A 16,395-nucleotide genomic window follows, 5' to 3' on the forward strand; every position below is an offset into this window, starting at 1 on the left:
CTCCTTTTTTTTTTTTGTTTTTTTTGGTGGTGGTGGTGGTGGTGGTGGTTTTTTTTTTAAATCACCCTCCTTCTTCCGCCGTGCTGTGCACCCCAAGATCCCACTTCTGACACCAGTGTGACAAAGTTCCTCCTCTATCTTGGTGGGTCCTGCGCTTAGTGGCAGATTTTCTTGCCTCAGAGAGTCACCATGTGGGTTGGGGAACAGACCAGAGACCTTCCCCTCTGGAAGAACCCACAGTCCAGGTCAGTTGGGAGGTTTGGGGGGAACCCGGGCCCGCCCTCTACTCCGGGTTCCAGCCCAGGGCCCTGTGGACTGCAGCTGTCTATAGTGCCTCCTGTAACAGCTGCATGACAGCTACAACTCCCTAGGCTACTTCCCCATGGCCTCCTCCAAACACCTTCCTTATTCTCACCACAGGACCTTCCTCCTGGTGTCTGATAACGCTTGTGCTTCTCAGTCCTCCAGCAGCACACCCTCTCACTCTCAGCTCCTTGCGCCTCTTGCTCCCAGCTCCTCACACTCGCACCACAAACTGAAGTGAGCTCCTTTTAAAACCCAGGTGCCCTGATTAGCCTTCCTTAATTGATTCTAGCAGCTTCTTCTTAATTGGCTCCAGGTGTCCTAATTAGCCTGCCTGCCTTAACTGGTTCTAGCAGGTTCCTGATTACTCTAGTGCAGCCCCTTCTCTGGTCACCCAGGGAACAGAAAACTACTCATCCGGTGACCAGTATATTTGCCCTCTACCAGACTCCTGTACCCACTGGTCTGGGTCTGTCACAGCATGGAGATCTTTCCTGTATCTAGGGCCATAAGAAGGCCATCCTTTAGTGCCACAAGAGCATTCTCTGTTTTGTATCACTGTCTGAACACTGATTCTGCGGCATCGAGGATAGTGGATGGTGCATATGTTGCCAGAGCTTGGTAGTTATTCTTTCTCAGTTATTTTGCCCAGGATTGGGAGGTTGGTTATATGACAGCACTTGGAGGGATCTTCAGGGCCAAGCACTAGCTTTTGGGGGACTGGATGAACTAATATTTTTCATGGAGTTTGATAGATGTGTTCTACTGAAGAAGGCATTGACTATTTCCAGTATAGGGAGTATAACTGTTCTTCATTGGATCCATTTCACAAGTTGTGGCTGTAATATTTTTCAGAACTCTTTATTTCACAGTATGCAAACAGTATATACTTTCTAACAATGTTGTTGATTTCACCAGTGACAGCTGTTTATTATGTGTGATGTGCAATAATTACATGTTCATGAAACTTCTTTTTTTTTTTTTCTTTTTTCTTTTTTTAGTGAAAAAAGCTTCTTGAACAAGTTAGCTCAAAAAAAGAGAACTATAAAAGAGAGCACAGAGCTTTCTGGAAATAATCAGCATTCTAATTTTATTTTAAAGGAAGGCAGTTAATTTCTAACATACTTGCTTGTTTCCTTTATAGTGGCTGATATGTTATTTCTGTTGTATTTTCCTGTTCCATGTTTTTAAACAAAGGGTCTATTTAGAGTTGCTTCAGAATAGGTCATCAGCACAGTGTTAAGTTATTTTGGCTAATCATCAATACCATTTTAAAATATTAAAATAATCCTAGTGATTTTAGTGTCTGTGCTCTTATATGTGCTCTTATATTATGATGAACAAAATAATTATTAATAGTGAACCAACCATGTTTTACAGATAATGATTACCAGTCCTTCCGATTCCATATAGTTATTACTATAATTAATAATTTGGTGTTGCCTCTGTCTGAGAGGCAAGTAAATACACAAAATCAACTTAGGGCAAGAGGTCCCAATTTTTATTAACATAATTAAGTGTCTTGGACTGACAGCATACAGTATCTAAAGTTCTAATAGTTTCCCCCTAATTAGTATGCTAACAGGCCCCACACGTTGCAATGAGGAGGACACTAATGTGTCACAATTAGAACTGGGCAAAGAACTGATTTTTCAATTTGTTGGCAGTTCTGTAAAAATGAAATAAAATTCATTTTGAGACTAACCAAAACTGATTTTTTTCAGAATTTTCAGCTAATCAAAAAAGTCAGTTTCATGTCAGGTATTTTTTAATGAGGGCAAAGGAAATGAAGGGCTAGATTCACAAAAACAGAGCAGGGCCTCATCTGGAGTACTCTGTCCAGTTTTGGGCACCGCACTACAAGAAGGATGTGGAAAAATTGGAAAGAGTCCAGCGGAGGGCAACAAAAATGATTAGGGGGCTGGAACACATGACTTATGAGGAGAGACTGAGGGAACTGGGATTGTTTAGTCTGCAGAAGAGAAGAATGAGGGGGGATTTGATAGCTGCTTTCAACTACCTGAAAGGGGGTTCCATAGAGGATGGATCTAGACTGTTCTCAGTGGTACCAGATGACAGAACAAGGAGTAATGGTCTCAAGTTGCAGTGGGGGAGATTTAGGTTGGATATTAGGAAAAACTTTTTCACTAGGAGGGTGGTGAAGCACTGGAATGGGTTACCTAGGGAGGTGGTGGAATCTCTTTCCTTAGAGGTTTTTAAGGTCAGGCTTGACAAAGCCCTGGCTGGGATGATTTAGTTGGGATTTGGTCCTGCTTTGAGCAGGGGGTTGGACTAGATGACCTCCTGAGGTCCCTTCCAACCCTGATATTCTATGATTCTATGGTGCTGTCCTCTTTAGACCCAATGTCCTGGTGGTTTGGGCACTCACTTGTCATGTGAGATAAACCCAGTTTAAATCCCTACTCTGGAGCAGGAACTTGAAGCCAGCAATTCTCCTCCTCCTATGTAAGTGCTCTAACCCCCAAACTATAGCCTAATTTTGGAGGGAGGTGGGTTTCAATCTCTCCTGTTGAACTGCTTTATATAAAATACTCATAGTTATGAGCCAGTATAAAACAGTCAGAATGACTCTATAGCCCAGTAGCCAGGGCATTCACTTAGAAGGAGGGAGACCTAGGTTCAAGTCCCTGTTCCAGACTCTGGATTTAAACCAGGTATCCCATATGCCATGTGAGTGCCCAAACCACTGAGATAAGGGGGATATCACCACCCTACCTTTATTTTTATGACTCTTGCCCTTCATTTCCAGCTGGGGGTTCTAACCACTTGGGAGTTGGGGAGGGGGTCCTCCTTCTAAGATTTTATGAGTGGTGCCTAACTCCCCCCAGCTCAAAAAAACAAAATCTGATTATTTGAAAGTTGTTTGTTTTAACCTTTGTGAGATTTTTTTTCTTTCTTTAAAAATCTACATGAATTTGCTAAATGTTTTGGTAAATCCAAATCTGAAATTTTCAACAACAAAAAAAAAGTTTCAGTCAAACAATTTTGCCCAGCTCTAGTTCCAATTCATCTTGGTTTGAAAATTTGGTCCTAATTGACTTACCTAAAGCTACAAAGCAAGTCACCAACAGAGTCAGGAATAGACCCCCTCCCCAGAATAAAGAATCCTGTTTCTCACTGCCGTGATTTAACCATGAGACACACAAATTATTTTATAAATATTTACCTTAAACTTTCTTTGTCACAGCTTAACTCCATTACTACTAGTCCATTCTTTTCTCAGCAGTAATTATAACTAATCCTTGTTGTCTTTATATAATCCTTTCACATGTATGATACCCCTACGGGATTTTTGTATATGGAATTAGCCTTCTCTTAATCACTCCACAATGGACCTCACCTGTATTTCCTAAACTTGTTAAAATATTTTTTGTTGCACTCTTCTGAATTCTCTCATTTCTTTTTCGGAATATGGTGTCAAAAACTGAATGTAGTATTCCAAGTGAAGCCTATCCCTGAGCTGAGTAGGCCTAGCCTTGTGTCCATGTGATACTTCTATTATTAATAATTTATAAAATGCATTCAGCCCTTCGATGATCATGAAATGATAAATTTCATGACTCTACGGAAAGGGAGGACTGAGAATGTATTTCAAAAAAAAGCAGACATTAACAAATTCAGAGAACTGGAAGGTAAGGTGCCATGGGAAGAAAATCTAAGGGAAAAAGGAGGTCAGGAGAGCTGGCAGTTTTCAAGTAGAGCATATTAAAGTCATGACTGAAAACTATCCTGACACAAAAGAAAGACAGAAAGAATAGCAAGAGGCCAATATGCTCCATGAGGTGCCCTTTAATTACCTGAAATTCTAAAAGGAATCCTACAAAAAATGGAAACATGGATGAATTGCTAAGGAGGAGTCCACATGAAGAGCATGAGCATGTAGGGATAAAATCAGAAAGGCAAAGGCACAAAATGAGTTACACCTATCCAGGGACATAAAAGGCAATATGAAGAGGTTCTTTAAATACCTTAGGATCAAGAAAAAGATGAAGGAAAGTGTAGGTCCTCTAACTTAGTGGGGAAGGAGAGCTAATAACTGTTAACATCAAGAAGGCTGTGGTGCCCACTTTGCTTCTGTCTTTATTAATGTGACCAGGTACTCAAGGAGGAAGGAACACAAGCCAAAATAGGGAAAGAACAGGTTAAAGAATATTTAGATAAGTTAAATGTATTCAAGTTGGCAGGGCCTGATGAATTTCATCCCAGGATATATAAGGAACAAGCTGGAGCAATCTTGGAACTGCTAGCAATTATCTTACAGAATTCATAGAGAACAATTGAGGTCCCAAAGGACTGGAGAAGGGCAAACATAGTACCTTTCTTTAAAAAGGGAACAAAAAGTTCATAAGCACCTAGAGGATAATAGGGTTATAAGTAGTAACCAACATGAACAAATCATGACAAACCAACCTAATTTCCTTCTTTGATGGGGAAACCAGCCTAGTGGAGAAGGATGACGCAGCAGACATGATGATAAGGCTTTTTTTATAGTCCCACATTACATTTCTCATAAGCAAACTAGAGAAATGTGGCCTACATGAAATTTCTATAAAGTGGGTATATAATGGATTGAAAAACCGTACTCAGGAGTAGTAATCAATGGTTTGCTGTCAAACTGGGAAGGTGTCTGCATTGGGGTTCTGCAGGCATAAGTCCTGAGTCCAGTACTATTCAATATTTTCATTAATGACTTTGATAATGAGGTGAATAGTATGCTTATACAATTTGCAGATGACACCAAGAGGGGAAGGGTTGCAAGCACTTTGGAAGAAAGGATTAGAATTCAAAACAACCTTCACAAATTGGAGATTTGATCTGAAATCAACAAGAGGACATTCAATAAAGACAAATGCCAAGTACTACTCTTAGGAAGGAAGTATCAAATGCAAAATTACAATATGGATAGGTGGTGGTACTGCTGGAAAGGATTTGGGGTTTATAGTGGATCACAATTTGAATATGAGTCAACAATGTGATGCGGTTGTGAAAAAGGCTATCATTCTGAGGTGTATTAACAGGCGTGTCATATGTAAGACATGGGTGGTAATTCTCCTGCCCTACTCAGCACTGGTGAGGCCTCATCTGGAGTACTGTGTCCACTGTGTCTGAGGGCACCACACTTTAGAAAAGATATGAATAAACTGGAGAGATTTCAGTGGAAAGCAACAAAAATGACCACTGAAGGTAGGACAAGAAGTGTTGGTCTTAATCTGCAGCAAGGGAGATTTAGTTTAGATATTAGGGAAACTTTGTAACTATAAGGGAAGTTAAGTACTGGAATAGATTACCAAGGGAGGTTGTGCAATCCCTGTCACTGGAGGTTATTAAGAACAAGTTGGACAAGCTCCTGTAAGGTTCTGTGTCAGTGCCGGGGGCTGGACTTGATGACCTCTCAAAGTCCCTTCCAGCCCTATATTTCCATTATTCTACAAAAAAAGGTGCTATGTAAGTTCATACATTGAAGAAGACTTGCAACACCCCAATGATATACGTTAGCCTTTTGATAGTGCAGGATGTATTATAGTCTGCACCAGGACTGCCAGGATCATCTTTTTTTAAATTAGATGGTATAGGTAAAAAGCATCACACAGATATAAATAACCTTACTTAATCTAAATTTTCCAAATGGATGGTGTTTTAGCCCTGTCATCCCCACTAACTTTTATCACTCTGAGAACTAATACATTCATCTTGAGCTCTTAATCCTTCCCTCCTCAAAATAGAAAGAACTCCTTCCTACTTCCCTAACTCTCCTGCTTTATCTCCCTCCACCTTACAATGGAGTCTTCTCTCCAGTCACCTCCCAAACAATCCTTTCTTCACTGATCTCCTATTCAGAACTGCTGGATATTTTGCTACGTGCTGTGAAAGAACGGTGACACTGGAGGTAGTGGAATGGTAACTGTATATATGGTAAGATAAAATATTTCAACAGTGAACAGAGATAGGAGGTTAATGAACCAGCTATTAAACAGGGGAACCCCGTGTTCTGATGTCAAACTGAGTGACACATGAAGAACAAACCCTTTAAAAGCTAGAGGGCATTCTGAATGTACCTAGTACTTAGTAATTTGCATAGTTATTAATTTTACTAGTTGAATTCATGGTGGAGTTAAAACACTGGTTTTAAACTTCCTTGCAAATGGTCAGTCTTTAAACTTTACTAGCCTAAGCCAGCAGAAGCTTTTTTTATTTTGAATACATCAGGCTAAATTTGTTCCTGGTGTAATTCCATTGACTTAAGCATGGCTCATGGCTTGGAACTTGAGACTCTTGCTGGCAGTTTGTCAGTTACTTTAATCATTAGCAATAATCTTTAGGTATAAGTGATACATAACAACAAAAAAAGTGCTTTTGGTATCAAAATATTCAGTTTTCTTATATTTTATCTGCTTTCCCATTTATGATTGCAGGTAGTATACGACGCAGTCACGGAGCTCCAAGGACGTGTGTTACAGCTTATTGTGAAAAGCAAAGGAACATTTGTGGGAGCTATCAACATTCAACTGAACAGTGTCCCATTAAATGAAGAAAAGTGGTACCCATTAGGGAACAGTATAATTTGAACATTGCCTTAGATCAGTGAAATAAATATTCTTTAATTAATATTTCTTTTTCCCTTTTCTCATGGGCCATTTTGGCACATTAGCCGAAATATTTGCCTTTGGGAATATAACATGCAGTAAACCGCTAACCGTATATACATTGAACTACTAATCACAAGGAAATTATCTCTTTTTCATGATCCATTGCCATTTAGCTATCTTCATAGGATTACTACCTTTACTTGCAACAAGTTCCCATTAGCCTGGGTGTAAAAAGGCTTGCAGCCTGCAATTTCAGTTGGATAAAATTTCTTATGGCAACAAGCAAGATTTTTGTTCCTGCTGATCACTGTTATTTGTATACGGCTAGATGTGTTTTATGTATACCTAAACCTGTGATGCTGGAGCCTTATCCAAAGCCCATTTAAGTCAATGGTACTTTCCCAATGACTTTAGTGGACTTTGGATCAGACCAATAATGAGCTTATTGGGCTGAATTCACTCTACTTGATGTCTGTGTAGTTGTATTAGTTTTAAATATGGTCCAATTAGTATGATCGCACGTTCACCTGAGAGATAGCCAGTTTGTATTTACACATTTCACATTTAATTCTTGCTCATTTCACATTTAAAATGTAATTATATGTGCAGAATTTAAAATCTGAACATTTAAAAGAATTTAAAACTGTACTGTACGTTAGTTATTGTGTATACCATATATTTTTAAGTTTTAACTTGCTGATGTAACATGTGACTTTGTAACTTTAAGATCTGGGCCAAGATGTTTCATCTCACTGGGTTTATTCTGGAAAAATATTTGGCAATAAATAAATTCTGGAAAAATATTTGATAATAGATAAATGTTATAAATTAGAGTTTGACAAATATTTAAATCCAATGCTCCCCATAGACTTTTTTAAACATTTCCAAAAATCAGATGTAAATGACTAATATATTTGAACCATCACAGTAAGTAAAGAGAATATACAATAAATAGTTACTCTGCTGAAAGGTTAAATTAAGTAAGATCATATTATAAGAAATCTTTGTTCATTAGTGTTACCCCCATTGCATGTTCATGCTGCATCAGGGAACTAGACAATACATACACCGCCTCCAGTCCTGTAAAGCCTTATACACATGCTTAACTTCATGCACATTAGCAGCGGCGTATTATCGCCTAGGCCAACAAGGCGCCTAGGGGTGGCAAATTTGAGCACCCACGGAGAAGCTCCCCGCCCCGCCCCACCTACTCCAGCTCACCTCCGCCTCCTCCGCGAGCGCGCCGCCGCGTCCTGTTTCTCTCCCCTCCCTCCCAGTGCTTGCGCTGTGAAACAGCTGTTTTGCGGGGCAGGGAGGGAGGGGGGAGGAGGGGGAACATGGTATGCTGGGGGAAGAGGCGGGGCCGGGGCGGGGATTTGGGGAAGGGATCCAATAGAGGCCGGGAGGGGGCGGAGTTGGGGCAGGGACTTTGGGAAAGGGGTTGGAATGGGGGCGGGGAAAGGGTGGAGTCGGGTCGGGGCCAGGGGCGGGCAGCACGGCAATTATTTCAGGGCAGCAAAATCATTCATCTGCCACTGCACATGAGTAGTCCCATTGAGTTCAGTGGGACTGGTTCATGAGTTCAGTCCTTGAAGGTGCTTTTGCCCAATCCAGTGAAACACTTAAGCACACTTTAATTCCCATTAGACTCACTGAATTCCATTAACATCAGTTGCCCACATGAGCCCCATGTGCATAAAGTTAGGCACTTACATACCGGTATGTCTTTCCAGAATCAGGGTCACAGGCTAGTAAAAAAAAGGATTGATTCATGATCCTATAAACATTAATATTATAACATGTATTTGGCTACAGTTGAGATTTATCCTGCAAGTTGAAAAAGTGGCTGACAGTGGGATATAATGCCCAGAGCTGTAGGGGATTCCTTTTTTCCACCCAAAGGATAATAGTTTTAAGACACACAAATCAGGCTTAAGCAGCTTATGATATATAAACCTGTTGAAGTTGCAGTATGAGTGTCATTTAAGAATATCATGAATCCAAATAAACCGGCATTCTTCTCATATGCAAACAAATTGGTTATGTCAGCTCTTGGAACAGAGCCACCATATTGCCTGGGGAAATTAAACTTCTCAGTAAGGAGAGAGAACCTGCTTGAGTAAAAACATGAACATGCCTCCTCAGTGCTGAAGAAAAACCATAAAATATTTACCATATGAAAAAGATATTGTCTATGATACAAATATAAACAGTACAAGGATCAACAAGGCCGAAATTTTAGATTATAGGTATTCCAAGATAAAGAAGCAAGTAACTTCCCTCTCAAAAAATGCAGAAGACAGATCATATCCAGCGTTTAGTTATCAAATTACCTGACCCTAAAGTTCAGTATTGATTTCAGATTCTTCTCAGTTTACTGTCTTGATTTCTTTAGTTTGCTTTTAATGTAAATAAATGTTGGCAATTTTCCAATAGTGTTATTTCCTGTAACATTTTCAAATCTTTGCCTGTGGTATGTACAGGAGAGTATAATTTTCCATATTAGAGAGAGACACATTTTGTGTATAGGGGATATAGTAATAAAAATAATGTTTAAAATGACAATAAAAATAAAATCATACTATAAAGATAAGCCAGGCATCGGCAACCTTTGGCATGCGGCCCGCCAGGGTAAGCCCCCTGGTGGGCCAGGGCCAGTTTGTTTAATTGCCGTGCCTGCAGGTTTGGCCGATCATGGCTCCCACTGGCCGCAGTTCACCGTTTCAGGCCAATGGGGGCTGCGGGCAGCGGCGCTGGCCGAGGGAGGTGCTGGCCACCGCTGCCCGCAGCCCCCATTGGCCTGAAACAGCGAACCATGGCCAGTGGGAGCTGCGATCGGCCAAACCTGTGGACGCGGCAGGTAAACAAATCGGCCCTGGCCCACCAGGGGGCTTACCCTGGTGGGCCACAGGCCAAAGGTTGCCGATCCTTGAGATAAGCATTGATACAAGTATCTTAAGTAAGAAATGTGCCATTGTAAAACAGCTTGGTAAGTTATTGAGGCTTGGACCTGAAACCTTCAATGAGTTCTGTGCATGTAGATCCCTGTGTCCATGTGAAGCTCAAAGCAATTTGATAAGACGGCTGGGAGAACACTGTCTCTTGATGGGAGGGCAAGGGCTATGCTGGCAGAGAAGTGCCGACAGCAATATCTGGCAAGTGGTTAGTGTTTTGAGATCCTGGTATCAGCAAAATTGAATATTGTCCAAGTTACCACTCTTGAGCTTTTATCATTTTTACAATGGGCATTGATGAGCTATAGCTCAATCAGAAATTGACTCATTATGGATTTAAAGGGTAAATTATGTCTTAATTGTGTGAATGTGTATGTATGTTTCCTGTTTTCTTTTTTTGAACAGATTAATATACAGTAGGAAAAAGTTTCTCAATGCAAATGAAAAAGACCACTCCATTTTGCACATAATTTTGGTGCTTTTGGAAGTCTTAGACCATAAATATTAAAATGCTACTTCCTTATTATTTAATGATTCATTACTATTTTGCTATTAGTTGCAAATAACCATATATTAAAATATTGATTGGATTCAAGAAAATATACTGCAAAAGTCAACCATGTATGAGTTCTTCTAAATTACTTCAGGGCCCAATTCTACAGCCTTTATTCATGTTAAATAGCATTTAGCCACACAAGTATTTCCACTGCTTTCAGTGGAAATTGCAGGTGCTCAGCACCTCTAAAAATCAGGCCACACACTAAACTGTTGTTTGCAAGCTACATGATGGTTGCTTTATTGAGGAGTATACCAGTTCAGGAGTACTGCTAATGTCATCATTAATAGTACCAAATATACACAAAGAGTGATGCAGGATCAAGTCTGTCACCAAGTTTGGAAAACAGAGGAACATGACGATAACCTGTAAATGTAATAACAGTAAATTAATTTATTAAATACAAATGTAGAATTTATGTGGGTTAACTGATGAAACGGAAGTGGCCGTATTTACTGTACAAATGAAACATAATTTATAGTTATCTAAATAAACCCTTTAATTAAAGTAAACCAAAATGATACATAGACTAACACTCATTACTACAGTAGTTCTCTAACATTTCTAGCATTTTAATTCTCCTGGCATTCAGTGGTGATAAACACAGGTAATGTTAGTATAGTGTCAAAGCCTCCACTGATACATAAGTTGTGATTTACAGTATGCTGCAGACTTCTGCTACAGGACTGACAAGGATTTAGAAAGGATATTCTTGGTATCCAGAAGTCTGTGCTGCACATATTGCTTTTAGAACACCTCCTATCGATTAACCGGTGAAGGAAGAATGACAATGTTCTTGTAAAAGAAACTATGCTGCAATTAGGGTGACCAGATGTCCCGATTTTATAGGGACAGTCCCGATTTTTGGGTCTTTTTCCTTATATAGGCTCCTATTACCCCCCACACCCTGTCCCGATTTTTCACATTTGCTGTCTGGTCACCCTAGCTGCAATGGTAGGGAGAGGTGGGAGGCAGAAGTGGAAGGTTTCCTACCACCCCGGGCCACTTAAATCCTGTTAAAAATGGGCTTTTTGGCAACCCAAAAATTTCTACAAAGAAACTTACCCAAACTGATGTTTGACAACCCTGACTAAGCTCCAATGTTTATTTGACTGCATTTTCCATACACAAAGCAAATTTAGAACTGGTTTCTTGCAGTTTCACAAAATAATATGTACATTCAAACAGAAGAGAGAGAGAGAAAGGAATAGGTGTGCAGATTTAGCTTGTAGAATGGTAAGTATTCTGTAATAACAATGTCTGTTTTTCTCATATCTCCTTTTTCCCCAGCCCATGAAAAGAATCCATAAACAGCTTTATAACTTACTACCCAGGAGGAAGAAAATGTGTGTGTGGGGGGGAGGGAAACTGTTAGGACTGGTATAAAAGCAACAAGTTGCCCACTGCCAGCTCAGTGTTTTGCAGCCTTACACAGTCCAGGTAACATTTTTAAGAGTGCCTAAGTCATTTTTTCAAAAGTCCTATGATTTAGGGCTTGTCTACACTGCCACCTATGTAAATGTAACTTATGTTGCTCAGGGGTGTGAAAAAGCCTCCCACTCTGAACGATGCAAGTTACATTGACTTAAAGTGTGCTATGTCATTGGGAGAGGTGGAATAATTATGCCGACAGGAAAGCACTCTCCCATTGGCATAGCATGTCTTCACCAGACGCACTACAACAGCACAGTTGCATCGGTGCAGCTGCGCCAATGTAGTGCAGTAGTGTAGACTAGCCCTTAGACTCATAAGTGCCTAAGTCACTTTTGAAAATGGATCCTAGGTTCTTGGGTAACTAAAGCATTTTTACCTCTTTCTCTCTTTTCCAAAAAGAGAGCTGAGATCACCTGATAGGCTTGAGATATGAATTGTCCCTAACTTCAGAACTCACTCTCAAAGCTCAAGCTTATCCTTCAGGGAGAACTGCAAGGCTTATTCTTTTGGCCAAGTTTAATGGTGATGTAAAGCACGGTCTTTTCTATTTTGTTCACTTTTCCATTTATGTTGATTTTTTCCCAGACGTCATAGAACTGGGCAGGCTATACATGTAAATGAATAAAGTTAATCAGCATATTGAATTGCCTACTTTTGCCCTGAACTCTGTCCGCTACCAAGAAAATGACTCTCTGTTCTCAATGTTTAAAGCTACGTTGACATTTTATCTGTTCCGTAAGAAGGATTTCTGGCAACCAGAAGTTCTCTGTGAGTTTTTATAGCCACAGAAAAGTTTAAACCCCTTAAACAATTATATCAGTTCGTCTAGGAGACTGTATTAATCTGGGTTCTCAAAGGCCCTATAGCTCCTTCCCTATGTTCCTTAAAAATCATTTAACAAGAAGGATCACTGCATCTTCGACAGAGAGTATTGAGACATTGGAGGATGACATCTGTAGGGAAGCAAAGTGCAGTAGGTGAATCTATACACCTTTAGTCATCAGTACAAGTTGGTTCTGTGTGCTTGTCAGAAGTTATTTTGGAAATCAAATACAGTAAGCAGCCAGTTTACGTAAGCCACTCTTCTCCTGGCATAGTGACTTCTACATCAGCTATTCATTTGAGTTCTATTCATCGGATAGGAATCAAGGAGATGTACTAGTAAAAGAAGGGGAAATTATCAGTAATTACACTTTTCTATTTCCCCCATTTTATTTCCATCTTTGTCCATTGTGAAAAAATTGCACTTGATTCTTTATCTTTATTGCCTACCTCTCTCTTGTTTTTTCAGGTTCTGGACTGAATAAAATATGGGCAATCTGGTGCCTTTATACTAGTCTTGACTGACTGTTCTTTTCACCTTCTTGCTTCCTAACAGCTGGAGCTATAACACACTCTGAATGCATTCTGTTTATAATGTGAGTCGAGTAATACTGCAATAAATACAACTACCAATAAGTAATATTTCCTTCAGTACTGTAGGTTGGCAGTCACATAGAATCTAATCATCATAGCACAATGACCAAAAATGTGATAAATGCCACTCTGCATCTGTTGCACCTAATACAAAGTTTATGGTGTGTAATAAACCTAAAGAGAACAACAGGCTAATAGTAAAAGCTTATGCTTTTGTAGATTTTTTGCTCGGTGGTACAGTATGTAGTTTGCTTTTGGAGGAAGTACTAACTACCTTTATTCATGCACATCAGTGGTAAAGTGTATTGGCCCAGGAACTCATTTGCTGCTAGCGATATCTGATCTTCCACAGAGAAGCGCACTAATGCCAGTTCTGGAACTTGAATATTGAAAGTAAACGTTTCATTCCACCTAGGGCACAAAGCTGGGGTGAGGGAGCAGAGAGAGAGAGAAAACAATTGTAATACAAACAGCATTCTGTACACACATCAACGGATTGAAAAATAATGAGACTGAGAAATTGTAATTAATTTATGAGCTATGCTTTCTACAACTGCAGACAGTGCAGCACCGCCTTTTGTGCCTGATTCTGTGCCCGTTTAACTCAGTAACAAAACTCCTACTGACTGCACTGGTGCAGGCTCAGAACTTTCACGTAGTTCTCATTTTTTGCACTCTTCAGTCAGCATAGGTAAGTCCTTCTCTACAAGTGGAGTGAGCTTTAAACATGACAGGACTAGGCACTCTGGGCACTTTATAAACATTTGTCATGCATTACCTACACACTGAGTAATTCAAACCACAAGACTGAGCAACTCTTTTTGAAGAGAACAAAAAGGGATTATGACTGACTCAGAGGTTGTGGTCAAATAAAATTTGTTATAGCCCTAGTAATCTCAAGATTGTAACAGCATGCCTCTTTTACTGCTTTGGGATTGAGGCAGATGCTAGATGAACTAAGGTAGAAAGGAAATAAACAGGGGCATAGAATGAGGACCGCCTTGTTTTGATGAATAAACTTATAGGGAGAAACAGAAATTAGTGGTCATTTATCCCATAGGTTATGTTTACTAAGAAAGCTGCCTTCTAGAAAAAGAGATAAAGGGAAATGGAATGCAGAGGTTCAAAAGGAAGGGGACCACAGAGAACCTTTAGACTGAGACACCAAGGGAGAGGACCTGCAATGACACAGGTAGGAGAATGCTTGAAGAAAATGAGAAATTATTTCCCCCAAAATGGCACTTGGACCTCAAGCAGTTAAGGGAACCCTCCTAAGTTAAGGATGGAATGGACTGATGATTCCTTCACATAAATGGCTTTATCCGTCCACTAATCAGTAAAGACCACCAGTACCTCGTAGTATGTGATGGAGGTTCTTTTCTTAATGGAGGAGAGAAGGACTTTCTTGACCACCTAGGAAATTTCATTCTTCCTTAACATGATATTCTGCTCAAGCTGACTGAGGCTCAGATAAAGACATTGTCTTTGTGACTGTATCTTTTATGAGAGAAAAAAGAATTTTTCACTCTCTGAATAGTCTCAGCTTATCATGATACGATGGTCTACTGGGCCAGGCCAGAGCAATGAACATGACTATCACTGATCTTGACTTATTTTCTTTGGTATCATACACAACAGTGGTAGAGGAGGCAAGATGTCTGAAACACTGAAGTGCTAGGGGGAATAAGAAGGAAACACTAATTCATACATGTCCTGGGTCTCCTGTGGATTCATTTTGGCTCCCCCGCTTAATCCTTCAAACTTTTCCATCTGCATCAGAACACATGTACACAAACACAGACATGCTGTAGAGCCAGGCCAGGATGGAAGATGGTCTATGGAGTTGCACTGATCTATACCAGTTGATGAACTGTCCCAAGAAAACCAGGGTGATCCTGCCAAGGTGGCCTGAATCTGATCTGATATTTCACCACAGATGGTGAAGGTGGACTTTTGGTCTTTTCTTTCCTTATCCTTTGACACAGATTTGCTCACTTTGTCTTCTCAGTTATGGTATGAAAGAGAAATAAACTAAGGGTGATGGAAAAACAAACCAGAAATGTCAGAGGCTGTCTTTGCTTCCTCCCTGTAATGATAAAGAACGTTCTTCACAGGGGTGGGGAGCAAGGGAGGGAAAGAGGAGAGAAAGAAGTGTACTGACTGAAGGGTACAAAATGGTAAAATCATATGTCCTGGCTGGGTTCCTACTCTGATGAGCCACATGCCTTCAGCATGTTGATTTGTATGCTGAAAGGGGGGATGACTGACATCCTATAAGCAGTTGCATGCTGCTTTACCCATGAGACATTGAGGCATATATGTTTACCTGGCTTAAAGCCTTCTGAGTTTCAGCAACCTAATTCTATGGGGCACAACTGTGTCAAAAGACTACCATAATAAAACTTTGTCTTGCGTGGTTCAAGGCTTTAAGGAGCCATTCTGATTACCTCTTAAAACAATGCATTAAAGCTACTCGCTTCACTCTAGAGTCTAAAGAATCAGTGGCTCCCAGAAAAAGGTTCTTCACTGATATTCAACACAGAACACACCAAAATAGATTAAGCAGAGTAAATAAGGTCCAGCTTTGTAAGAATGTTCTGCACCAACTACACATATTAATGTGCTTTAAAAACCCAGTGTTATGGTGCATGAAGAATGGGTGCTGCTTCTAACAAAGGACCTGTGGTAAACAAACAAACCTTGGTTTTCAGGTCTCCCTTGATGGCACCTGCCTTGTGCTGATCAACAAGGACCATGTCTGCACCAAGACAATGTTGCATAAGCTTCTCCAGATGATGTCTGCAGCACACTGACACTTGGGTTTTGTGGTGACACTCCTTGCTGATCCCACCCCTATTGAGCTCTGAAGCATTGTAATGGTATGCATCGAGGAACTGATATGCACTGGCCTCTGAATATAGAGTCTGCATTGCCGGGGTGGTCTCCTGATGCAGCTCTGTACCAGTGCTACTTACCTTGATTCAGGCCTGCCTGCATTGAGGAACTACACTCTCACGGGTAGAGGTGGTCCCTCTATGTCAGGTCAGGTTGAGGCACAATGGTGAGATAGGGCAAGGGAAGCTGCCCATGTTTTACCTGTTTTATATGTAAACAAACAATTTCA

The 16,395-nt window shown here is 40.3% G+C and overlaps 2 protein-coding genes across 2 annotated transcripts in view; one reads left to right on the forward strand and one right to left on the reverse strand.

Annotated features, from left to right (window-relative positions):
- Positions 1 to 6,890, forward strand: part of PIK3C2G (phosphatidylinositol-4-phosphate 3-kinase catalytic subunit type 2 gamma) — a 311,474-nt gene extending 304,584 nt beyond the window's left edge. Inside the window, exon 33 of the mRNA XM_026652203.1 lies at positions 6,738 to 6,890. Within this exon, the coding sequence (XP_026507988.1) occupies positions 6,738 to 6,890 (153 nt within the window). The remainder of the gene's footprint in view (positions 1 to 6,737) is intronic.
- Positions 6,891 to 10,704: 3,814 nt separating this feature from the next.
- The window catches only part of PLCZ1 (phospholipase C zeta 1), a 124,884-nt gene continuing 119,193 nt past the window's right edge, over positions 10,705 to 16,395 (reverse strand). The window contains exons 13-14 of the mRNA XM_029911660.1: positions 13,546 to 13,695; positions 10,705 to 10,787 (exon numbers count right to left, since the gene is read on the reverse strand). Of these exons, the coding sequence (XP_029767520.1) occupies positions 10,705 to 10,787; positions 13,546 to 13,695 (233 nt within the window). The remainder of the gene's footprint in view (positions 10,788 to 13,545; positions 13,696 to 16,395) is intronic.

This window comes from Terrapene carolina, unplaced genomic scaffold, assembly GCF_002925995.2.
Source record: "Terrapene carolina triunguis isolate 2854851 unplaced genomic scaffold, T_m_triunguis-2.0 Scaffold112, whole genome shotgun sequence".
In the NCBI taxonomy this organism is placed as follows: domain Eukaryota; kingdom Metazoa; phylum Chordata; order Testudines; family Emydidae; genus Terrapene; species Terrapene triunguis.